At 42.3% G+C, this 26,032-nt stretch overlaps 1 protein-coding gene across 1 annotated transcript in view; it reads right to left on the reverse strand.

Moving 5' to 3' along the window:
- Positions 1-6,723: 6,723 nt before the first annotated feature.
- Positions 6,724-26,032, reverse strand: part of HS1BP3 (HCLS1 binding protein 3) — a 54,929-nt gene continuing 35,620 nt past the window's right edge. Inside the window, exons 5-7 of the mRNA XM_015623013.3 lie at positions 18,231-18,382; positions 17,583-17,718; positions 6,724-8,467 (exon numbers count right to left, since the gene is read on the reverse strand). Of these exons, the coding sequence (XP_015478499.1) occupies positions 8,248-8,467; positions 17,583-17,718; positions 18,231-18,382 (508 nt within the window). The 3' untranslated portion in view covers positions 6,724-8,247. The remainder of the gene's footprint in view (positions 8,468-17,582; positions 17,719-18,230; positions 18,383-26,032) is intronic.

A 26,032-nucleotide genomic window follows, 5' to 3' on the forward strand; every position in this document is an offset into this window, starting at 1 on the left:
GCTGTCACAATGTGACCAGTTCACTGTCTGTCCAGCAGATAAAGCGTATTCCTGAATTTCTAACAAAACAGAGAAAAGGCAGGCAATTTTTTTTTCGGAGGGTGATTATTTCAGGTCATCCTTATGCACATCACAGAAATGTGAAAACAAATCAGAAAATCCCTTAACCCACAAACTGTTTGGTTAATATTTTTCGTTTAGCCTCGAGGTTCATGGCCAAGATATGAAACCATACAAATCTTTTGCTGGCTCTGCTACAGATTCCCTCTTTAACTGTGGGAGGATTAATGAGCCTCTCTGATTTTTCCATGTTCTCATATATACTATATACATACATATTTTCAGACAGAGAGGAACACAGGGTCTATAAATGACTCCAAAGTCTTAAGTCCCAGTCTCTACTGGAGTGTTGAAAATAACTGAGTTGTTTTCATGAAATGGCTGTTACTAAAATAGCCCCAGGAAAAGGGGGTAGCAGGTCTCTGACAGTCACACGGGTGAATACTCCAGCCCCAGGGCAGGGACACGGTGCTGCCACCTTCCCCCAGCACCTTTTGGAGTGTCACTACCAAGCAGCAGAGTGTTCCCAGCAAGGTGAGACAGCAGACAGCAGCAGTACCTGCCCACCCCTGGGATCTCCTACTGGATACTAACGCTGCCCTGTGTGGATCTCTGGTAGAATTACATGGAATTCATTATTCAAACATGGCTCTAGGGAAACTTTTATTTTTTTTTCCACTAAACTCCCAATTTTTTCTTTCTCCTCTAATCCTCTGGCTGAACAAAAGAAACTCTATGATTTTCTTTTACAAAGCTGGAAAATCTGCAGGTCAAGTGGAAAAAATAAAAAGAAGGAAAAAAAGAAAGATAAAGAAATAGCAACAGAAATGGGGGGGAAAAAAAAAAGCTGTGGTAAATGAAGACATTACAGATTTCACCTGCAGTAATTTAGGGGAGGAGCCACTGCAGGTCAGTACCTGGAAGGGGAAGGCAGTTAATTGCTAATTACTGCATTAAATGGAAATGGGTCAGCTCATGGCTACTCTACAAAATCCAGTCATAGGGCACACACTTGAAAATATGGGAAACGAGCTGTACAGCAGGAAATGCAGCCGTATTCAGAACAGCCTTTGACTGTCAGCCTTAGCTGAAAACACCCCTGGGCAGAGCACACCGAGCCCCTGCCACCCCACTCAGCCTGGGTGGTGCCAGCTTGGAAACGGGAGAAAGCAACAGCATCTCGTAGTGACCCCCAGTGACCAGTTCTTAAGCCAGGCCTGGGACTGAGTCTCCTGTATTTTTGCCTAAGGAAATTTTTATTTCTTCTGACTTTCCCTGGTGCACTGCCTGCTCACCCAGGAAGGCAGACATGCAGGCCTCTTGCCTTTCTGAGCCACAGGGACTTTCTATCCCCCTTTTCCATTTCTCCAGCAAACAAGAATCAAGGTAGTGCCAAAATAATGCATTAGCATTATCTTCCCAGGTGAAACTGGAAAGAAACAGGATTCCTGTAAGAAGAAACAGAGGTTTTATAGCAAGTAGGGTATCTACTCAAGAGCAGGAGCAGTGGGAGTTTGTTTTCTCTCCTGACTTCCCCACACAATACATTTTTTTTCTTTAGTTGAGCCAATGTTTTCTTAATGCAAAACTCATGAACAGCCTGGGCGGCAGAGACACATGAATAGAGCCCAAGCTGTTACAGAAGGGGGCCTGGCTGGGTGTTGTGAAACTCCAGCACCTGCAGACCATGGAACACCTGAACCTCCCTATGATTTTGCCCCTTCCTCCCTTTGCTCCCTCAGTACAATCCCTTACTGCAGAGGTGGAAGGGAACTGGCTCAGTTCAGGATTTGGGGTCAGTTTATCAGCAAACATGATCTGATGACACCAGCAAGCGCAGCAGCATGATCGGAGGGCATGGGCAGAGTGAAACAGCTGGTGCTGAGTGCCCACTGCCCACACCTGGGGAGGTTATTTCTACTTTTGGGGGGGTGCCTGCTTTGCTGCCATGGCAGCTCTGTGATGGGAACCAGGGTATGGATATGTGAGCCAGCCAGATGTGCTATGAAAATGCTCCCTTGAGCTAAACTAAACCACTGACGAAGACAGCCTCAGACTTCTTTTACCATTCCTCGTGAAAAAGATTAATTTTCCACACAATTCCATGTAAATTAGTTTTGTTTGTTTGTTTGTTTGTTGTTTGGTTGGTTTTCTTGTTGCTGCTGTTGTTTTTTGAGGGAGGCATTGCAGCTATAATTAGAATGTAGTTCTGGACATAAAATATTTCTTTTGGGGACTGTACATAAGGTTAAATAAGTAAGCTCTGAAAGGCTGATACAGGGCAAGGCATAAGCAGGAAAACAAATCATAGCAGCCTGCAGATTTGATTGCTTAAGATGGGAGGGGAGCACTAGATAGTTTTGATTCTCAGCATTCAATGTAAATAAATTATTTTTTTCACAGTAAGATCTTGTTAACATACCCAGACATTACCAAATGGACTGTTTCATTAAGCTCTTCTGAAATACAGTCAGTATAATTAAATCATTATTGCTAAAAAAAATAATTTGAGAAGTTTGCAATCATTAGACAAAATCTCTGGGTGGACTTAAAAAGCAGATAGATCAGCAAAGACGTAAGAAAATTGCTCAGTAAATACCCCAGGAATTTTATAATTTTTCTTTCTTTTATGCTTATTTGAAAAACCATGGAGCTCCTCTCACCACAGAATCACTAAATTAATTGCTGATTCCAGCCCTACAGCTGTGATATTTCAGGGGAATCGAATGGCTCTGGAGCTGTGTGTATAAATCAGGCAGATTCTTTCTTTCATTCTGCCCTGTCTCTCCTGTTTCTCAGTGCTGCCCTCCAAGCCCATCAGGCTTGTCAGTGGTGTCACATCCTATTCCTTTACCTCCTCTCTCCAGCATCAGCACGACCAGGCTTCCACTGATCTGCACGAGGTTTTGACAGCTTAGATTGAGAGCATGACCCTCACAGCATCACAGGAAGCAACCTTTTGATGACATCAGTGGTACAGAAACATTGCTTTTGGTAGAAAATAGCTAAATTGCATCCTGAGAGTATTTCATGAGTTCAAGGAGAGACAGGTTTGCATTTCTTTTACCAAAACCCAACAACATTATAGGTTTTCATATATTGTTAGGATTTTCTGGTGACTGAAGGGCCACAAGGAAGATGCCACACTGACCATGCTTCCCCATGGCTTTAACATCTCCACACATCCAATTTAATACTGTGATTCCTTGGTACTTGATAATAAAACCAGTATACCTGAGCGTAAGAAACCACGGTAGCTGTTAATGCAGCAGGGGCCAGTGGGCTTTGAGGTCTTTTTGTGTTTGCTGATGACTTCAGACTCTGAGGTTCCTGAGCACCTCACTGAAAAAGATCATAACATCAGATGCTCTGTTTAGGGGATATTCCACTGCAATTTGATGGTGTCGTGCTGATGCCCGTTCATTGCCAGGTTATGCTGGTAAATCTGTATCTGACATGCTAAGCAAACTGTAATACACACCAACCTTCCCATCAGTGGCATCGTTGAATCATAGAACAGTTTGGAAGGGATCTTAAAGATCATCCAGTCCCAATGCCCCTGCTATGGGCAGGGACACCTTCCACTAGACCAGGTTGCTCAGAGCTCCATCCAGTTTGGTCTTGAACATTTCCAGGGACATCCACAGCTGCTCTGGAGAACCTATTCCAGTGTCGGAGCACCACTACAGTAAATAATATCTTCTTAATATTTAATCTAACTCTGCCTCTACTTCCCTTGTCTAATCACTACAGTTCCTGAAGAAGATCCCCAATCCATCTTCTCTGTAGCCCCCTTCCAATACTGGAAGGTTGCTATGAGGTCTCAACACAACCTTCTCTTCTCTGGGCAGAACAACCCCAACTTTCTCATCCTCTCTTCACAGGGGAGGTGCTCCAGTCCCCTCACCAACTTCATGGCATCCTCTGGACTGGCTCCAACAGCTCCATGTCTTTCTTATATTAGGGACATCAGAACTGTGTGTCATATTCCAGATGGGGAATCCTCACTAGGGCAGAGGATCTGGATCTGGAAGAGCCTTCAAGAATGACTGAAATCTTCCTCTGATACCATCTGGACTTTTACTGCTCATTAAATGTCAAAAGCGGCCTTTGGAAAAGTTTATATTGAAAATCAAAATTTCCACTGACTCCAGGACTTTCTCCTGAATAAATAGGAGAAGCTGCTTTGTTGTTGTAAGCCAGTGGAGGGATCCTGTGGAGGGTGCTGGGAAGCAGGGTGATAAAGCACTGAGTATGCTCTGTTCTCTCAGTCACTCCCTGAGTGACTCATTCCATGTGAGTTTTGGGTTAGACCAGAACAGTATTCCTTACAACAGTCGAAAGCAAATCACTCTAGGGAAATATGACAATATTTGGCTGTTTTCTCCTTGTTTCCAGTAATTTGTAGTTCAAGGACTTTCCAAGCTCTGACTGGCATAACCATCAATTGATTTGTCTTCCATGAATTTAACCGGTGTCTCCTTGACCCCATATAAATTTTAAGCATCCATAATATCTTGGTGAGAATAAAACTTAGTCCCTAAATATCTAGAACTAATCAATCCTTTAAGCAGCTTTATTGACTCCTGAACTCTCACAGCAGCATTTAATTTGACAATAATTTAATTTACCACCTTCCAGTGCTAGTATATTTACTTGAAGCAGTGCACAAGATTTTCCCATCACTTGAATTCTTCATTAGGTTCAAGGCATGACATGAAATAACAATATGCAGGAGGCTTTAAAGAAAGATCAGACAGGGTGAAGGCTAAAAAAAATTGGATAAGGAAGGTTTAAAGATGAATTAAGGAAGAAATGGGCACAATACAGGAAGTGACAATTTACTCCAGTTGTTGATGTTGAGATGAAAATAAGAATATAAATATGAGAATATAGATAAAACTTCACAGTAAAAGCCTTCTCTCTTCTTGACCCACAGACATTAAACTGTCACAAATGTGTGATCAATTGAGATAAAATGTGGTTGATGCATACATACACAGAGATTCAAGAATTAGTGACAGTCACATTTTTAAGTGAAATATCAGTACTTCCTGGTACTCAGTATTAAATCTAACCTGAGGGATTGCTCATTTACAGCAGGTAATGCCTTAGTGGCCCATGAGCATGCTGGACTTTCATGACCTTAAATCAGAGGCTGACTTGTGTATTCTGCTGTAGCCTACTCAGTTTCTTTGCAGAAGCTAACATCTGGGCAAAAATTACCAGGAATATCAGTTTCAATTAATATATTGTTTTACAACTCAACCCAAATTGTCATTGACAGAACTAGGCCTTAAGTGCTACATGGGAATTAGCCTTCCTAAAAAATCCCCAACTGAACAGACCTGAGCAGATGACCCACAACTCACCTGTGAAATACTCAGCTTGGTGAAGTAATTTGTTTAACTGTGACCCAAATAATGAAGTACACAGTGTTAGCTGTCAATTAATGCTGTACCACAGAGCAAGCAAAATGTTATGCAAAACAAGAAACTGCTTATAAAGCAATAGAGATACCTATTATGAGCTCTAACTAACCTCCCTATCTTTTTTAAGGATTTAAATATAACTCTTTCTTGTCAAATCTTTTGATCAGCTCTATTACTGATGTTGGAAGGTGATGACTGTCAGCCAGGAACTACATTAAGAGTCCATAATTGAATTTCAAGAGTTGTCAAGACCAGGCTAATCAAATAGCTGCTACTAGAATAAAATATGAAAGAAAGAAAAAAAAAAGTTCTCTTCTGGAAAGATGGGAGGTATGTTGTATAGTTTCCCTATGTCATTTCTAATAGAATGTTCAATTTTTCTGGGCTACCTTTGTCTGACATTCTTCTCTTGTATAATAATGATTCATTATATATAATGTATTCAATGACTGTAACTCACCTCTCAGTGCCCAAAAATATGACTGCAGCTAGGCATTTGCATTGTAAAACAAAAGCGTAACAGCAGGGTTTATGAAGGATCCCTCTTAAAAGGAACGCTAGACTTTTTTTCTGAAGTATGATGCTGACCTCAAAATAATCTTAAAAATCCAGCACAAGAAACAATTAACAGCTCTTCCTTCCCTGTGCTTAGGTAATTTCACAATTTTAGGGAGAGCTGGGGGGGGCAAAATACTCCTTGGCCATTCAAGGAGGGTGAAGAACTGCATTCCCTCTACTGATCATTAAATCCATGGCCTGCAGTCTGGAAGTTTTAGCAGTGTTCAGGCTATGTGGTGGGCTGTAGTCCAAAAACAGAGAAATGCAAGCAGTGTCCCCAAACAGTGCTGAGTAAAATGGAGAAGATGCTCCCTGAGCCCTCAGTTAAATACAGTGGCTGTTCATGACAGCAGGGAGTGCAACAGGAAGGCTGCCCTGAATTAATTTGTCCTGCCTGCTATTCCCTGCCTGTTCTTGGGCATGGCATTTATTTTCTCCTCACTGCTTTTATTCACCTTTTTATTCCTAATTGCACCAGGACACTGGGGGGACAGACAGGACCAGGTAGTACCTTTGGTTCTGCCTTTAGCTGCTCTCAAAGGAAATATGAGTACAGCTACATTTTTGGTTTCACAGTTATTTACACTTTAATAACACACAGCACTCCTCCTCAGCTGAAATGAATCGATTCTTTGCTGCTATGTACAACCTAGAGAACAACAGCAACAACACCTGCAGGTTAGCAAAATGTTTTATTATAGTAAAACATACCACACACAGAGGAGAACCAATGGTTATATTTTATCTGTCCCATCAAAGCAAAATACCTTCATAATATTTTCCACTGGCTTAAAAAGGAAATGCTAATAGAAATAATTTCATTATTAAAAATATATAATGCTTTATATTTATTTTGTTCTATATTAGCAAGGCAAATACTGGGATGATAATATGGCTTAAATATATTAAAATTTTGCCTCTGGGGAGCTTGTCTTCATCTCTAGCTAGACCACACATGGAATGAGTTCAGGAATCTCTGCATGACAGCAGGTATCAACCCACATTAGATGTAAATTTGGTATCTTCAACCAGCGTGCCTGAGTTCAGCAAGAAAAGGGAAATTCTTGGATACCTATTCTACAAAGCTTTTCTCTTCCTGCATATTAAAATTTCTTCATTATATTTTCTTCCTATTTTTTTTTTCCTCTAGATAATGCCATGTTTGTCTTCCCTTGTTTTAACCATCACATGGTAAAGAACAGACCACCATCTTATCACACAAACTCATTTTAGTTTAGTGGAATTGATCGCAATGGCTGGTCCTTAAAAATTCTGGAAGAAGTGAAGAAATAGGAGAGAAAGAGTGACTCCAGAGAGCAATTCAGATTTCCTCCATTAACACACCTGCACTGAATGACCTCCTGGAAAAATCTCTCTCTCTCCACTAACTACAGTGGGAGTCCAGGAAGACTTGGCTGGAAAAAAATTAGCCCTTGTGAATCTGGAGTTCACAGGAGTCCTACAACACCCGAACCTCCTACACACTGCAACCTCCATCTGTGTCTGGAGAGTGTTCTTAGCCACCCTCAGTCATCTGCTATTCTTCCCAGGAATCAGAGATGCATAGTGTGGTCTTTGCAGGCCTAAAGTTCTCTTACAAGTTGGCATTTGTGCAGCAATTAAGGCAGCAGATTGTCAGGCTTAGCTAGGATTTCAATGCTCCATGGAAAGACAGAGGAACTGTTAACTATATTTAGCAGTTCCTGTTAAAAATTACCGATGTATCAGTCAGAGAGGAAAAGGCTGCTACAAAAATGCACTGGATAAAAGGAAAATGGCCTTTCCACTGAGCTGAAAAACATCTAAAAATGACAGGAACAGCATCCTATCATGCCTCAGACCATTTGTTGGACATTATTCACAGTTGCCATGTGTACAACATCCTCACCATTTTCAATCAACTGGTCAAAACTGTACAATGTTGATACTAAAACAGCAGTAGACAATCTGTAGCGCTACATCCTTGTCCACATTCCTTGTACAACCCTGAAAATCTAAGGCAATATTAAATCACAGCTGCACTGTCTGGAAAACGTCATGGGGAGGTTCTGCTACTCAAACTTGCTGCTCTCTGTATCCTGGTACACAAATGAGCACTTTGACAGTACAAACACCTGGTCAATTCTTGCTGCTGTCACTTGAGCTCACTGGAAGGTGGAGCCAAGGAGGCATCATCACGTTTTAAAAATACATATGATCAAAAAAGACTGGTATCCTGGTTGTTGATAGATTCATTTTCCTGGATATACTGGAGAATGTCCACTTCATTCATCGTCTGAATTCTGTTTTCCTTTTGCTTTGCCAGTGAAGGTGAATTAGTGCTCCTGGGGGCAACTGCTGGCTTCTGAGGTTTTGGTGGGACCTTAGGTTTTGGTTTGGAGGTAACCTGCAAGAGTTTCTCAAAATCATCTTCAACTCTGGAATGAAAAGAAAACATTAGTAACATTCTGGGAATTTCTGAATTGCTTTTTGTTTTGTAAGAAAATGCAATCTTTCAAAACAAAACTTTTTGCAGGAAAGGATCTACTCTGATAAAGTTCTTTCTTCATAGAAGTTTCTGTAAGAACCATATTTTTTATGATGTGGCTTTTCAGTTCACACAAGTTATACAAGTTAATTTTACAGCATGTTTTCAAATGTCTAAATTGAAGGCAATTTGTGATTACCAAAACCACCAAACTTTATTTTAGTTTGGGAAACAAATGTTTTTGATTTGTGACAGGATGCTTTGCTTCTCCATAAATTTTCATGGGAAAGTAAAATGAGCCACATTCAACACTGTTTCCTCTTCATCCCCATCACCCAAAATTGAGACTGAGCATCCCCACATTCAATCCTAAGAAACTGTAAACACTAATGAATTAAAAAATTCCATGTTTATATTTGGTTCCAGGACACTGAAGAAGTTTTGCAATCTGTGACCATATACAACAACTCTTTTTGGTGATAATTTGCTTCTGATTCCTACTGAAATAACCCAGAACACCTCAAACAGTTCAGGGTATTTTCTACCTGCATTGTTTGATCTCATCAGATATGCAGCAGGCTGTGCCTGCCCAACTCTGTTCCCACGTGAGCTGTTAGAAGATTTTAACAGAGCCCTTATCACAGATTATCTTGTGGCTCCAAGAACTGTGTGCTTTTGGAACATCAAAATATGGAGTAAAGAAAAAGAAGGATGCTCTCCCACAGCTCCACTCACTGGAACAGGATATGGTACTGGAGTCTAAGGAAGATGCCTTTTTAGTTTCTTCTTCTCCATTAACCGTAGGTAGGCAGTCCCTGGCACACAAATAAATAATTTCATGTCATGTATTTTTTGGTTCTTCCTCTCATTTACCTTTTGTAGTTAGAATCATGGGACCATTGAATAGCCTGAGCTGGAAGGGACCCATCAGTCCAACTCCTGGCCCTGTACAGGATATCCCAAGGATCACAACTTGTGCCTGAGAGCATCGTCCAAATGCTCTTTGAGCTCTGTCAGGTTTGCTGCTGTGACCACTGCCCTGAGGAGCCTCTGGTCCAGTGCCCAGCCATCCTCTGGGTGAAAGGCCTTTTCCTAATATCCAGTTTATAAGTTCCTCATTTTCAGGCAATGAGGCATCTTGGGAGGTTACCCAGACCCCTGTGAAACCACTGGGATAATTTCTGTTTCCTAAATGTGACAATGATTCCTCCCTTTCTCTCTTTGTTCACCAGTTGCCTTAGGAGAGGTACTGTAAATGCCTCTACCACACAGCAGTACAACTGGTGGGGCTTTCTGCAGATAGTTAGAAGTAGAGCTGAGCTTTTCCATAATTTGGGAAGCAACAGATTTGGGAGACAACTGTCCAGGATGACCAGGAACACGATCAAACAAACAACATCTCTGAGACACTTTATTCCTCCATCCCCAGTGAATATTGTTTGAATATTAAAACCATAGGCATTTCAAGAGCTACAGCCCCCTCAAGCTAAGGAGCCCACTCTTACTAAGATAAACTGCATAATTTCAAGGGTTTCTTTTTTGTGTTCACCCTCATTACAACCTGTGAAGAACTTACAACTGTACAGCTCAAACTGAGACAAACTACACTCACCAAGAACTGGCCCTGAAGTCAATCAGGATTAGCCTAAATTTTCTGATGTACAGACGGCCAGAACTCTTTAAGGTAAAACCATTTCTGAAGTCAGACAGATCTTCTTGTGACTCCCAAAGGGAAACTAAAAAGAATCACTTTTAACCAAGGCTACTCTTGCAAAATCAGTATCATGAACACTGATATCTAAAATCTAAAACTAGGGAACACCTGAACCTGCTGATGGACAGAATCATTCACTACCCCAGAGTTCTGCAACTTGAACTCTACCTGTGATACTCCAACAGGCAGACCCTCAACTTTTATCCTCTCAGTAACTGTGATTATATTCTTTTTTATTTAGATAAGATTTCTGATTTCTTTTATTTTCCATGATTCCTTGTGAGTGACATACCCTACTTAACTCATAAAACACACTCAGTGTATTCCTAAATTCCTCATCTACAAAGAAATCAATTACATTTAAGCCCAGGCCTTTCCACTTGTTGCCAACTCTGCTATCCAACAGGTATCACACCTGTGATCACGTTGCCAAGACATGTTCTTGTTCTCTTTGCTGTGTAATAAACAAAACTTGTTAGGGCTAGTATTTCTGAAGCCTCCCTTCTTGGCATGAACAAATAGTGACTGTATCAGCATCCATGTCATAAAGTTTTGGTCTTAAATAACAGAAAACATAATAAGCAGAGGAACAATGCACAATATACATGAAGACCATATGGAGGAAGAAGGATTTTGAAGTAGATGCACTACCCAGAAAGGGCAGAAGCAAATCCAGCTCACTAACCTGGTAGGATGGTGCAACTTCCTGAATTCTCTACTCCTGTGCTAATCACAGCAATAAAACCACCCAAGCACAACCAAAAAATACCCCCAAAAGATCCAGTCCAGTAGGCTGTGGGGGTCTTTAGGGGGTGGGGGTTTGGTGTTCTGTTCTTAAGACAAAGATTCTGCAGAAGAAAGTCTGGAAGCACATTATGTAATTTCCTTTTTCTGTCCTGGATTTTTTCAAGGCCTTGGTTAGACAGAAGCCTCTTAGAGAGAACACAGCAGATAATTCGTGGTCTTTCTCTCAAAACCTGCTTTTCAGTGCTGCAGTGCTAGACAAGCTGTTTGATCCACTGCTGTTTGATCATATGAGATACAACTGTCTTTGCAAAACTAAAGAGGTAAAATGCAAAATGCCTCAGGCAGAGATAGAAACAAGGACTTCTATTTCTTGAAAGCAAATGAATTGTTACAGTGCATAACTACCACCACATTTAACTCAGGGACAGGAGGAGGAAGAAAAAAAATCAAGGAACTATTCTGAAACAAGATTAAAGGAAGAACCTTCCCTCCCCATCTTTTTATAGACAATCAGGCAGAGAATCCATGTAATTAATCATTCTTTAATTAGTCTCTTTCTGTAAAAGAAAAGCAGTGTCACATTGTTTAAAATTCCTGCCATATTGTTGTGCTGATTCACAGACTCTACTGGTGGAAATTCTCTCTGACACAGAAAGCAATCAAAGCCCTTACTGGAGAAAGGCTGTCACAAAGCCCTTCATGACTGCTGGCATGTGGACTTCCAGACAGTAAATGAGTTCTGACTTGGAGACAGATGCAGCTGCCACAAGAACATCAACATTTTAAATGCCATTTCTCTGGACTTTGTCCCTTCTCTCTGGACCAGATCTATGGGACAAGAATGACTGTCTGCATGTACAGCATGATGGGGACAGTGACCTCTGCTTGCTGGGAATGCTTTAATGAGGAGAATCTGTAATGAAAGCAAGAGACAAAGACTCCCATAATTTGCTAAAGTATCTGAAAGGCTCATTCTTGAAGCTCAGTTGTGCAACTAACTGCAGTTCTTGCAGAACAGACTTTCATCTTTTGCTATCTTATTATCTTTATTTTGTCTGGTGTTAATTCCAAGTGCAAGAGATACCTTAGTGAAGCCTTGGGGAGTGCTGTAACATCACATCTACAACTTAGGAAAAGACTTGTGCCCAAAAATAGGCAGGAGACTTCAAAGTATCTGTTGCCCATCACATTTGCTGTGGTCAGGAGAGCCTACCAGCAAGGTGCAGGGAAAGATACAGGCTGGAGTTAACCCCAGGAATGCCAACCACTGGGGGCCATGAAGGAGGTCTCTCTCCTGCTGCTTCAGCTTTCCTCTGCAATCTATTACAGGTAAATTCCCAGTGGTATTTTAACCAGGGCCAGGAAATACGTCTGGACACTGGAATGTGACAGTCTGTATTGTTTAAATGCTACAAGAACCCCTGGCATGGCTGTGGTCTGGGAGGGATTAACCCTCCAAAAAACTCTCCGGCACAACTCAAAGGTGGTGTGGGACAGGGACCATTCCCTGGAGGCAGCTGCACAGAGTCCCCTTGTTGTGCAGCTGCAGAGTCCAACAGCATAGATACAGCCTGGTGGTGCAGCTGGGCCAAGTGCCAGAGAACAGGCTCATTAGTGCAGGTAAGTCCCACAAGAAGCCATCTGAAGAAATCAGCCTGTTGGTTACATCGCTCACCTAGGAAATGAGAAAAGTCAATTTTTCCAGTCTGAAAAAATTCAAACCTCTCTTTCTGTCCTCTCTAGAAAGTTCCTCAACCACCAGCCAAAGGCACAGCCGTGGCAGGGAGAGCAGGCAGCTTTTTCCCCTTTAGCTGATGATGTCTCTCAAAAATGTAAACAACCTGGGGTGAGATGATTGAAGTCTGGTGGGTCTCAAGCCCAGCAAAAGCATCTCTTGCTACACCAGGACACCACACCACCTCTGTGCATTATTCTACACAACCTATACATGTTCCTAGGGATGAGGCAAGGATTAATGTTTCTGGTCTAGCAAAAAACTTATTGTTTTGTTGGCAAGTTTACTTTATATCTTTTCTAATGTTTGTAAGTAGTATCCCCAATACATCACATGAATGAAATAAATAAACTCTTGAAAACCATCACAGAAGAATTTGCTTTTCTGTAACCTACTGCAGTCAAATCAAGGACCTTTGAACACAGTTCCATCATAGCAAACAAGAGAAACTAGTGCTCTAGAGTGGTCAGGAAATTTCTGACTAAGTTTTTACAACCTTCTGTTCCAGATGTACATTGTCCAAATAATCCTCTCCCCAAAGGATCTACATATAAAGCCTCTGAAGCTTCTTTTTTTTTTGTTTTCCAACTACAGTGCTGTCATATTCTCAGGACAGTGAGCATTGGTGCTGGAGATGCTGCTCCACAGGACTCCTGGAGAGTTTGAAGATGTATTACTCTCTGAATTCAGCATCTGCTAATGCCTACTGAAAGAAGAACACACAAACTTTTTCTGCTTCAAGGGTGGCAACAGTTCCTTGGCAAACCTGAAGCCAACAAACCTGCTCAAGAAGCTCTGTGGACTGAATGGTGTCTAGAGGGCAGTTTCACAAATAGCCTCAGCCTTAAAAAGTACAATGCTCCTGGAAAGGGTTATCAGTGTAATATTAAGGAGACCAGATCTGCCATCACAGGGCAGCAGAACTGGGATCCTGCTGCTGACACTTTTTTCCAGTACTGGAAAAAGACAAATGTTGTGCTGACAGCTGCTTCCTTCCATCTCAGCTCCCTATTCATTATCAAAGGTGAAGCTAATTAAATCTCTCCTAAAAGGCTGCTCAGACAGCTGTGATAATTATTTCAGGCTAGGATGTGTGATAATTTATGTAATTCTGTGGGCACACAGAGCTGCTGCAACATTCACAGGATCAATTTCAGCATTGGTTTTCCACAAAAACCTGATCCATCACACCAGGCAGGCATGATTGAGATTAATGAGGCAAAAGAGTGCATGCCTGCAGGGCTGTGGTCTCACTGGCATCATGGGGACATGGTGGGATGGGTCCTGGGACTGGAGAGTTGGAATGGAAGGACACAGGCTCTTCAGGAAGGAGACAGGCAGGGGACATGAGGAGGGACTGTCAGACTGTCACCCTCTCTGCCAGTGACCAGCTGGAGTGCACAGAGCTCAGCCATGAGCCTCAGATGAGGAGCCATCCAATAACTCAGGGGTCAGGATTAAAGGGAAGGCAGGGACAGGTGACATTATAGTGGGGGTTTGCTACAGCCACCTGAGCAGGAGGAGTGAGTGGATGGGCTACTCTACAGACAGGAGCAGCTTTACATTCACAAACCTTGGTCCTCACAGAGGACTTTGACCACCCCAATATCTGGTGGAAGGACAACCTGCAGGGCTTAAGCAATCCAGGGGGTCCCTCTAATGCACTGAGGCAAATTTACTTCTCCAAGTAACAAAGGAGCTAACCTCGTTCTAACCAATGAGGAAGGGCTGGAGGAGAATGTGAAGCTCAAAGGAAGCTGGGCTGCAGTGACCATGAAATGGGGTTTGAGTCCCTCAGGACAGTGAAGAGGGTGCTCAGCAAACTCAGTACCCTGGATTTCAGGAGAGCAGACTTTGGCCTCTTCAGGAATCTGCTTTGTAGAGTCTCATGAGATAAAGCCCATGAAGTTTCCCATTGCACTTTCAAAGCAATTGGTTATTCTCAACACTCCACACTTGTTAATGCAAAGTTGGTGATTTTATTTAAAAGAGTACTTTTCATTTCATATGAGCAAGTATCCACAGAGAGCACAGTCCTCAGTTTGCAATGAGAATGTTTATCAGATCCTCTCCTCCCTCATGTTGTGACAAGCACAGCCCACACACATTTTGCAGACTCATTTGTCTCCTTAACAGCCTCTGCCTCATGAGTTACAGCCACTGCTGAGGAGTCACTGCTGTGCTGACACTGCTGTGCTGCTACAGCCATTCTGGGACCATAAAGATCACAAAGGATTTGGCTGCTCCTGTGTTCTGCTCTAAACATTATCTTCTTCCCATCCCCCTTTGGAGGAAGGTTCTGCCCTCCTCTGCCTTAGGCAGCTCTCTTCTAACTCTGTCCATGAGTCACAGTGAGTCAGACACTTCTCAGATCTACCACACACATGTGAGCAGGCCCTGAGGTACATGTGAATGTTCACTACATCACTGAAGAGCTCCCACATCTGCATTATTCAGCTACTCCACTGGAGTGCAGTGAACATATCCGATTTCTGGACCTGCCAGGGACCTGCTGGTGCATCATAGCTCAGGACAGTCCTAGATCTTAACAAAATGTGTCCAGGTAAACCTTTGGTATGATATAACTGACTATGTACAAGAGACTAAGATGTTTCCATTTCTAGTAGCATATCCAGCTCTAGCCTGCTAAAGGAATAGATTATCACAGCTACTCTGATCTGAGGGCTGTGGAGAGATTTCTCCAGTCCCTTTTGGGAAAGGAGAGAAATTGTCAAAACATACAGGGCAAAGGCAAGACTTATTTCTTACGTTTCAAAATAAGCTCAAGCTCCTGTGCCAGGGAGATTGCAGAGTGCAGCTTATGTTGAACATTTTCTCACCACAAAGGGTCACTGCCTGGAAAAGAAGCTGTGGTACTGCCCTACAAGAACATTCAACACCACTTTGGTGGGAAGGGAAGGTGAGAGAGGATTCAAATGCTGCCTCTACATTTATGAGACCTGACTGTTCTGCTGAACAGAAAACAAAGCACATTTTGCCCTACCACTGGAGAAAGTTCAGCTGTGGGATTTCAGGTAACTGCAGTGAATTTGCATAGAGAGGAGGTGAAGTGTTACATTGGGTTAAAACAGCACTGCCACTCCTCCCCTCTTGGGCAGCAGCTTCTTCTTCACCCTCAACTGCCTTGCACTGATTTCACCAGCCCTCTATGATGTGCAGATAACACCATGAACTGGGGCTTTGGTGGTTTACCAGGGCTATTTCAGAGGGTGTTAGGTGACCTGGAACAGGCTGACAGATCCTGACCTAACTGCCTGTACCTCTTGCACAGCCAGGAATTGCCTCTGGATTTCCACAGCAACTCTCCCATTGGACCACTGGCATGATTTTCTGCTTCATTACATGTATTCATTTCCAACTGGATCTTGACAACTTAGCAACTATTGGAAGCACTGAGACAAATCAGGAATAAACAAAAACTACTGGAATTTAAAATAAATTAAATCTTTTCCCATGGGTTCCCATAACCATCTGGGTGTGCTGCTGTTGTTGATAATCCCAAGCTGATCTGAAAGCATGGTCTATTGGTCTCAGAGCAGACTTCAGAGACCTTTCTCTGAACATAAATAATCCAAAAGACATGAACACGACAGATGGAGAAGTTCTCTCTAGTGGATAAGAATGCAAGGAGTGCACTGGAACAGGCCCTTCTCCTCTAGTCATATGAACACTCTGGGTGAAGTGCTGTATGGTAAGATCACTAGCAGACAAGAAAACATTGCAAGCACACGTGTGTTTGCTCCCAGTGTACCACAGCATGCAATCAGTTCATGTCCTGCCCCATCAGCTTCTATAAACATCAGGTGGGTCATGTCAGGGTGTAATGCAAGATGGCACCCAGCCCACTTTAACTCTTATTTAAAGTAAGTCAGGTATTCCTGCTGAGATAGCCAGCACTCTTCCATGCATAGAAAGCCAACATCTGCAAAATACCTGCTTCAGAAGTCTGAAACCACACACAGAGTGCCTCTCCTGGGTTTAGTACCTGCTGTGGAAATCATACATCCTAACAGGAGCTGGTTGACACAAATTAGCACTGGAAGCAGGCTGGTCTCATCATTCAGATGCCAGCTTGAGACCCAGAAGGAATGAATTTGACTCATTAATGCAGCACAGATTCCCTGTGTCTCTCCAAGCACTGGTTCCCTGCTTGATCTCTTGAGGATTATCAGTGCAGGCAAACCAGCCCTGTGAGAGAGATGTCAGGGATAAACACATTATGTGCTGATGTGTTCCAGTGCTACACTACCAAGGGAGAAGCAATGTATTACACCCTCCTGCAACTCTGAGCTCCAGCCCTCCTTCCCACTAGATTAAAAATTAAATACAGGGTGATAAAGAGTCCTTTACTGCTGTGGAGATAAGCACAGGATCCCTCCTGGAAGCATGCACAAAAGCCTGTGAGCCATCAGCATGAAAATCATTCCTCCTGTGGCAAGATCCCCTGATTTCAGGACCCTGAAGCTGAACTGCTTTTTACCTCTGGGCTTTGCTCCCCACTTTTCACAATGGAAGTCAGGTTCCCTGTGGATTGTTTGCAGAAAGCAGAAGTGTCATGTTAGAAAACAAGAACAAGATAGCACACCTTGGGCCTTCAAGTCTCTTTCTTTGGAGTCACAGAACAAGTCCTTGCACCCCACCTTTCTCAAAGGGCCTTCCTAACTTCCTTTTTGATGTGTTTGATGTCCAAGGTCCATGACACACATCTTTCATTTTACTTGTCAATACAAGTATTGATTCACAGTTTGCTTTCTGAGTATTTAAGCTTTGTCCCTAAATTCATCTCTTTCAAGATTAAATAACATCTCAGACCACCTTCATCCCGTATGACAGATTTGAGATGAGTACCTCAGCAGTTCCTCAGTGTCCTCCTCAGGATCCCTGCTCAGCACATCCTTGCTGTGCTCACAGGCAGCTGGCAGCAGCAGTGAGTCACCCAGTCTCACCACTCCACCGAGGTCTGGGTCTTCAAATAACTTCAGATCTAGAAAGGGGAATCAGAAGCTGCTGTATTTAAATCATGCTATGTAACACAACAGCTACACCAACACCAACTAGTAAATCTGGCCAGTTGGGTTGAAAAAACAGATCATGTAGACAATTATTTTTCCCAAAGACCTCCAGTCCACAAAGTGCACATACTCTGCACTCTAAGGACTTGGTAAATCTGCTTTTTCCTAGCACTCAAAAGTAGGTCACATTACTCTTGTTAGTGTGGCCTGAGTGACTGTGGGACAGCCAGCTCCCACAGAACTTAATATCCCAGTTCAAAATGTTTACAGAGAACAGCTATGGGGGCTACAGGTTTCATTTGTTCTTTCTGAATGATTCTAGATGTTTCTGCTAAGCTGAAAATTTGCCTTAACATTTCCAGGTCATTATTCAGCCTGTATACTATGCATCACTGTAATTTAAAGGCGTTATGTTATGTTATGGTTATATATTATTGTTTTAGATAAAACAATCTGTGTATATACAAAAATAGAACAGATTTACTCTCTTTCATCTTTCTTCTGAGACCAATTGCTGAGAAATCTTTTTCTGGGCCAAAGAGTCCTTCATTTGGATCCACATCCTCTTCAAAAATGGTTAATTTGGGCTTCTCTTCCTTGGCTGGAGAAGCAGGTACCTTCTTTGCTTTCTTAGTTCTAAAAGGTAAGAGAAAATAAAGTTAGCTGCAACTCTTCATTTAACAAGCAAGATTTATGGCTAGAAAGTCTCATAAGCTGAAAATAGATGGTGGGAGGCTAGGAAAGGTTTAGACAAAGATACACAGGCATCTGTTAATTGCTAGCAGGAATAGGATACTGAGCTGGAGGGACTGTTGGTCTGGCATTTCCTAGCTGGACCCATGTTTTGTATTCTTAATATCTGTCAAGGACCACAATGGGAATGGGAAATGTAGCACTAACAATACTGTACTGTGCAACTACTCAGAAACACTTAAGCAGTTTTACTCCTCCCACACAAAAAGCTTAAAATAAGATCAGTTGCAGCAACACTGTTTGAGATAGACAGAAAAGGATGGCTTGAAATACAGAGCGCAAGTTGATCTACTGCACTGATCCCTTTGGCTCCATTTCCTGCTGCTGTTTATGGCTGCTTCATACTCCTTCCATAGAGGCATTAGACAATCCCTTCATTTGCACATGGCTTAAACAAAGAGAGTTGACTCCCCTTCCAAGGGCAGAGTGAGAACCACCTGCCTCCTGCAGTCATACCCAGACTCACATTCCACCAGGTGAAGCAACAAGGCAGCTGTCACAGTAAGGCTTGGTCACATAACCTTGAGTTATGAGGCAAACCAGATGGTACAGAAAAGGAAGTCTGGAGGACAAAAACCTTTGGGTGAAAAGTCTAATTCAAACTAGGCTGAAAGAAAAGCAGTCCCTAGGAGAGCAAGTCCTTCCAAAGTAATTGCCGTATTTTAGAGATCTTTACTCTCAGCAGCCCTGGCCCAGCAACTTCCAAGGTAGCCCCTTTGAGTGCCTCTTCCAATAGAAGATCTGATCTTCTCCTCTGCAGAGAGCAGGTCAGGTTTCAGCCTAGAGCAAACCCAATTATCAGCACTTAACATGCCATAGTCATCAAAAACTAAGAACAAGGTCAAAAGATTACACACACATTCCAACTACATTAAAGAGTCTTGTAAAACCCTCTTCCAATTACAGCTGCACACAAAAGAGGAGTTCAGTTACTTCCAGTTATTTTCACAAGTTTATTATCAACAAACTGCAAATCACCGATGGTATTACCTTGATACCACCACTTGTGGCAAATGCAGCCTAAAAGCAAGCCCCATTCAGAGCTTAAACATTACTTTATTTGGAAATATACCCTATTTGATACTCTAAAGGTATCTGCAGGTGTCAGCAAGTATTATTTATGATAAAATCCTTCATTTTAAAGCAGAAGAAACTTTAATGAACTTCTTTTTTTGCATTCATATTCATTAGGGATATGCCTTGAGTAACTTCTGAATTTGAGCTACTTTTGAAAGCGCAACTCCAAGGAACTGCTTCAAACTGAAACATCTGTAGAAGACCCTTCTTCCAAAACCTGTCAAAATCTGAGGTTATAATACATACAGGCAGCTTTCACCCAGGAGACCTACATAAACTCAAATGCATTGCTTTATTAACTGTATTAAGGGATCTATCACTCAAATGAGTCTAAGTATTAAAGGAAAAGGTAAAACAAACAACAATAAAACCAGAGGAACAGTAGGACTGAGTCTTTCAGTGCTGACAAACTGATTAAAAAAATTAGTAAAGACAAATAAATATGATCTACTAGGGAAGAAGCAATCTTTATTTGTATAATTCACGCCTCACGAAGTATTCTTTGAGAGGTGAATGGCAATATACATGAGGATTTGGCAACCTACAGACTGCAAAAAGTCTTTGTCAAGATCCCCTGTCCATTTACAGAGTTACAAGAGTTCTCTTGATGCATAAGAGCACATCATGGCACAGGTAATTTTATACATGAGCCAGTATATTGTCAAGCAACAGATCTCCACCCCAGAGAAATTAGCAAAGAATTTACTGTTAGTTAGCTCAAGTATTTGCAGTAAACAGTATGGTGGGAAACACCAAAGAAAGGGAAGAGAATCACAAACAGTGTCATAAAGAACAGCATGCAAAACAGAAATAATAGAACTGAAAAGTCCTGGTAACAACCTTCTATGTAGCCTGGCCACCAAACCAGCCCACTGACACACTCTGTTGGCCTGGGGACTCCACTGGCAGCTACAGGGCATGGGGCCAGACCCACTGGGCTTGACTGGTACTGGTAGGAACAGGGGGAAGTTGTTTTTCTGCCTTCAAGTTGTTTCCCCTCACTACCCTTCTAAGGAAGCCACTGCTGGACTGCCAAGTAATTCCAGTATATCCATATAGGGACACTGCTGAGGTCAGTCCCTGTGTGGGAAACAGGATTCCCACAGTTCTGTATTTAGCTGTGCCAGTCCAGACTGCACTGCTGAGAAGAGGTTAATGGATGAGAAGGGGTGTGTGAGACATTTCAGAGACAGGTCTGCAGCTGGCCTGAGTGTACATCTGCCTGCCCACCCATCCCCTCTCTGTACATTGGTGCTACCTCCCCACAAGCAGGGCCCAGGGACTCTGCTGGAGCTGAGCTGATTGTGAAGCCCCAAGCTGGCAGGCATGCAGAGAAGAAGCTGCAAGGACAGCTAGTTCAATGATCATGATGTACCAGGGTGCAGTAAACTTGTGCAGGAATGTAGACTCTTTGGGGAAGACAGAAATATAGGAACATTAAGTGCTCCCTGCACTTCATTAGCACCTTCTTCATACATCATGTTCACAACCTTGGCATCTGACATTTTGAAACTACCAGCATCCAGCTGGCAGAAGATGACCTGTATTATTGCTATTTCTTCATTTATGAAACAAGTGAGCTTTTGGAACATCACTCTAGTGGCTTTTAAAACCTTAACAAAAAACAAACCAGCCCTAAAGATGATGTATCCTTTATTCAGCAAGAACTATTTACCCAGTTGAGGTTACTGATGCCTACACAGGATGCACTGTGAGAATAACTCAAATAACACTCCTGTCTCCTGCTCTGACTAAAAAGAAGCCTCCTAAGTGACTGTACATAAAGACTGGCCTCCTAACTGACAAGGATCAAAACTGGATGATCAAAAATTAGAGTACACAAATCCACCTAGTCAGGCTGCTGGAACACTCAAAAGTCCAGCTGAGACTCTTTGATCCCACATGATCCTCAAATCACCCATGAAAATGTCAACAAAACCCTGTATGCAGACACTTTGAAACCTCACTCTGTGGGCACAGTTCTGTTACTGTTTACTGACACAATGTAGGGTCACTCATCTGGCAACCTCCAGGTCTCACTGGCACAGGAGCAATGCACAAGAGCTTTCAGGTCAGCTGTGGAAAACAGCCACGAGGATGACTAACACAGTCCAAAGTCGAAGATTTCCAGACCTGTGTGTGATAGCACTGGAAACAGATCCAATGCTGCGTGATGCTGGTTTAAATCACAGTTTATCAACTGTGCTCTCTACAGAGAGAAGTTCCTGCCCCATGATCACTGCTGGGTTCAGTGAGTGTTCTTTTCCAGAGCACATGTAAACTCAGCTCACAAGCAAAAGTTTTCAGATGTTATTATTCTGAAAATATGGCCATCTCTTTTTTATAGAAATAAGATTATGCTTCAGAAAAGGGGTGTTACAGTAATATTAAAAAAAAAGCCTTATTCAGAATATATGTACTCATATATTAGGTATCCATGGAATTTTACAAAGGAAGAGCTCACTAATATAAATGGACATCCCAATTCCCACAAATCTATGTTCAGGCTTGAACAAAAGAGCTACAGCTAGAATAGCAGCAATATTAGCACATCTTCTTGAAAACCACATCTGAAAAACAAAGATCCCATACACTAGTTTATGCAGAAAACAAAATGTCATCTGCTGCTTTCTTTTCACTCAACAGTGCCCATTTTCCAGAGCTGCCTGATAATAACAGACAGGACAAAAGGGGTCATTCTCAATCGCTCTGGCCAAGGGATGCCCAATAGAAATTTGAAGCCCATCAGCTCACACAGCCTCACTCCTAAGCATTAAGCCACCAGGACAAGTGCTGGCTGCAGGGATACATTACCTCACACAGCAATCTTTTTCTTGTGGACATCACGCTTATTTACAGTATTTGAAATGGCTTTGGCATGTCCCAAAGTAAGATAATGTGTAATTGATGGCATAAATCTCCAATTGGAAATCATTTGGAACAAGAGTATTCAGTTGCAAAATTTGTCTACTGCAGCTCTGAGATTAGGTCAGCCTTGGATTATTGTTCCAGTAGAGCAACAGATGGAAAGAAAGCCTGAAGGAACAGATTTTCAAGAGTTCAGCTGCCATCCAGGGACCTGCTTTTGTGATGAGATTTTTCTGAAGGGTTCAGAAGCAAGAGTACCTGTTCTTCCTAAACAAAAGCAAGCTGTGTTTATAATCTGTCCTCAAGTTTTCTGATGATATAATTTTCCAACGTAATTTGAAAGCAGATAAGAAGACCACAGATGGATTAGTACACAGCTCATTAGCAATAATCATAATACAGAAACATTTCCTAAAATGTTTTCAACTAAATAACTAATAAATCACTGAAGCACTCATAAGCCTGGCAAGAGAAGTAGGTTTACAGAGGAGATTGCAAAGAAGGAAAATTAACATAAAGGAAATTTCTTTATAATTTTCCTCTGATTTTTTAGACTAAACCAGAGTGTAAGACTTGCTGAAACAAGTTACAGACAACAAAAAACAAGTTTCAAGACATAATCATAACTAAATTAAACCACAGTGGTCCAGAAAGAAAGAAGCATAATAAAGCTGTCAATAATGATGTGAAAAACCCAAAAATACTCACTAGTATTTTGGGTTTCATCTGCAAAGCAGCAAAATGGTTACTTTCAGGGTTTCTGACAACAGTGAAATTTTTCTTATCCTAATATTCATGTTAATAATGAACATTTTCAGATATGCAATACCAGATAACACATACTAAGGTGTTTTGGAAAAAAACAGCCAGGCATTTTCTGCACCCTGGATGTAACTACTCAATACATTTTAGAACTCCAGGGAGGTTACAGGGGCTAACAATAAAGGTATTTTAGAAATCAGAAAAGTTAAAAAAGCAGAACACAAGCATGGGCCATTGAGCATTGCTTTGATGCTCAGTAACATTACAGAAGGCAAATTATCAGATATAATCAGTTAGTAATTAAAAGAGCATTTATTACTAAAATCTGCCCAGAATCATGCTATTTTCTTTTCATGAATCTACAGCCTTGATAAGTAATGGTATCTTACCCAAAGTGTGACACAACCATCCTGAAAATTCCTACCATTTTCTCCTAAAGCAGGAACAGGACAATGGAAGTTTCTCTCCTCCAGGTCCTACAGTGATCTCACTGCACCATTGCAGGAACCTGCATCTCTGTAGAGATCCTGAGTCATCTCTGCCTTAACTTGGACACTCAAATGCCTCAAGCTATCGGGGATAAAACCGCAACACTCTTTTGGTAGGACAAGGAGACAAGAATATTATGTCTGTGTATGAATTAGTAGAAGAGCTACAAGGCAATCATTATGATGGCAGCATCAGGGCCTGATGCATACCAGCTTATATCATGCCATTAATTCTCTTTCTCTATTTGCATGTCTGGCAGGACTTGATTTCAAATTGATAAAAGGTGAGAAACATTGATTTTTGCTCTGCTTCCCTCTTCTGGTGAACCTTTTATTTTCCTTATGCCCAGCCTTTACAATTTCTGCCCCATTCCATGGCCTTTTAAAGGTACCAAAAGTATGCAATGTCATGCTGAGAATTCTTACAAGTAGCAACTAAAAGTGACAAATGCAAAAAGCAACCATTTTGGAGAAGTGATTGGTTTCTTCAACCCTGAAATGGTGAAACCTGCTCCCCTCCTGACATGAACATACTTCTGTAGCTTCTTGTTTAGATCTATTTTCTGAAAAACCAGCGAACATGTGAATAGTTGATACCTCATTCTCAGATGTGTTGAGCACTCACACCTCATGGAACAGTAGAGTCACAAAATGGTTTGGGTTGGAGTGGACATTAACATCACCTATTCCAACCCCCCATCCAACCTGGCCTTGCTCACTTCCACAGGGGTGGGGCGTCCACAGCTTCTCCAGGCCAGTGTCTCACCACCTTTACCACACTTGTACCTCATCTAAACCTACCCCTTTTCAGCTTAACACTGCAAATTTTAAAGTGTTGTCTCACTGCAGGCCTTGGCAACTCTTTGGTGCCTCTTTACAACAACAGGCAGCCTGTTTGTAACTGCTACCTCTACTTACTAAAGTTTTAATTTTGGGTTATTAAATCTCTACCTCCTCACAACAGAATGCCATCCAGTTCCCTGGACTCACACTGTGCTCCTCAGGAGGAGATAATGTCCACTTTGCTGCTGCCTCACCTGAATTCCCTCCCCATCACATCCTAAAGTAGAAGGGATACAAGAGCCCAGACTGCAGCCACAACTCTAATTTTTCTGTCTGTGAACAGAAAAGCTTCAAACAGGATAGAGGATGTTTGCTTAAAAAACGTCTGGCCTCTCTAATCCCTGACGCTCCATTTAAAACTCAGTCTGAAGGGTAGCTCTCCTTTTCTTTGCCTGGTACCTGCACGGACCAACCCCCAGCCTACAGAAAACCTCTAGCAACCTGCACATGATCTTCCAGTCTAAAATTTTTTCTGACATACCTGTCACACCACATCTAAAGAGCTTATGAAAAGCCTGAGTTTACCAAGCCAGTTACCACAGCAGTGAGCAGATTCCAGCAACAGCCAAGCAGGATTTGCATCAACTCGAGGAGGGATGATGGGGATGAGCCAGGTTCCCCACTGCCTTCCCTCCCCCACATCTTGCTGTTCACAGAGGTCACTTTTTCCTCTTGGCTGTGCCATGGGTAAAACAAACGTCTCACCACAACTCAGAGACGGCTCCACAGGAGCTACAAGAGAGAAGGACACAGTGAGAAATTGTCAGAGCTAAATGACACTGCTGTTGCAGACACGGTGCTGTGCTCCGGCTGCTGCCCCTCCTGCTGCTCATGACATCAAAGCATCTTCCATAAAAAGGGAACACTGCTTTCCTGCCTACAGGTTTCTTGTGATTTTTTTTTTTTAATGGAGGTAAGATAAAATTGCTCTGGGTGAAATATTCCCTAGGCCATGGATATACCTATTGCATGAAGCAATTCCACTTGCCATGTTGCAGACACTCCTGGAGGTCAGACTGTAGGAACAGTCACACCAGGGAGCACGCCAGACACAATCTCTCCTTCCTAAGCAACAATCTGAGGCTCTGCAGTGGCGGCTGCCTAGGGGCTGCTTTCTGCTGAAAACAGAAAAACGGCTGACAAAATTCTGCATTTTTTATATTGGATTCCTATTATGATCTTATTGCTAACTAGCTTGGTTTCTCAGCAGAGAAGCTTTTGCAAGATCAGTAATTCCAGGGGCTGGGCACTGAGATCAGTGTGCCAGCAGCTGGCTGCCAGGCTGGAGGGGGGTCCAGCACCACAAATCCCTTGGAGAGCACAACAGGGCTGGGCACTGAATCACTAGAACCTGCCAAGGGCCAGCAAGCCACAAAACGTGACTGAAAGAAGGAGAAATGAGTAGAAAGAGAAATGAGTAGAAGGAGAAAAGAGTAGTCTTCACAAGTGCTCTGGTTTATGCACACAATCCAACTCAGTTGCTGGTGTTATTTGG

This window comes from Parus major, chromosome 3 (assembly GCF_001522545.3).
Source record: "Parus major isolate Abel chromosome 3, Parus_major1.1, whole genome shotgun sequence".
In the NCBI taxonomy this organism is placed as follows: Eukaryota; Metazoa; Chordata; class Aves; order Passeriformes; family Paridae; genus Parus; species Parus major.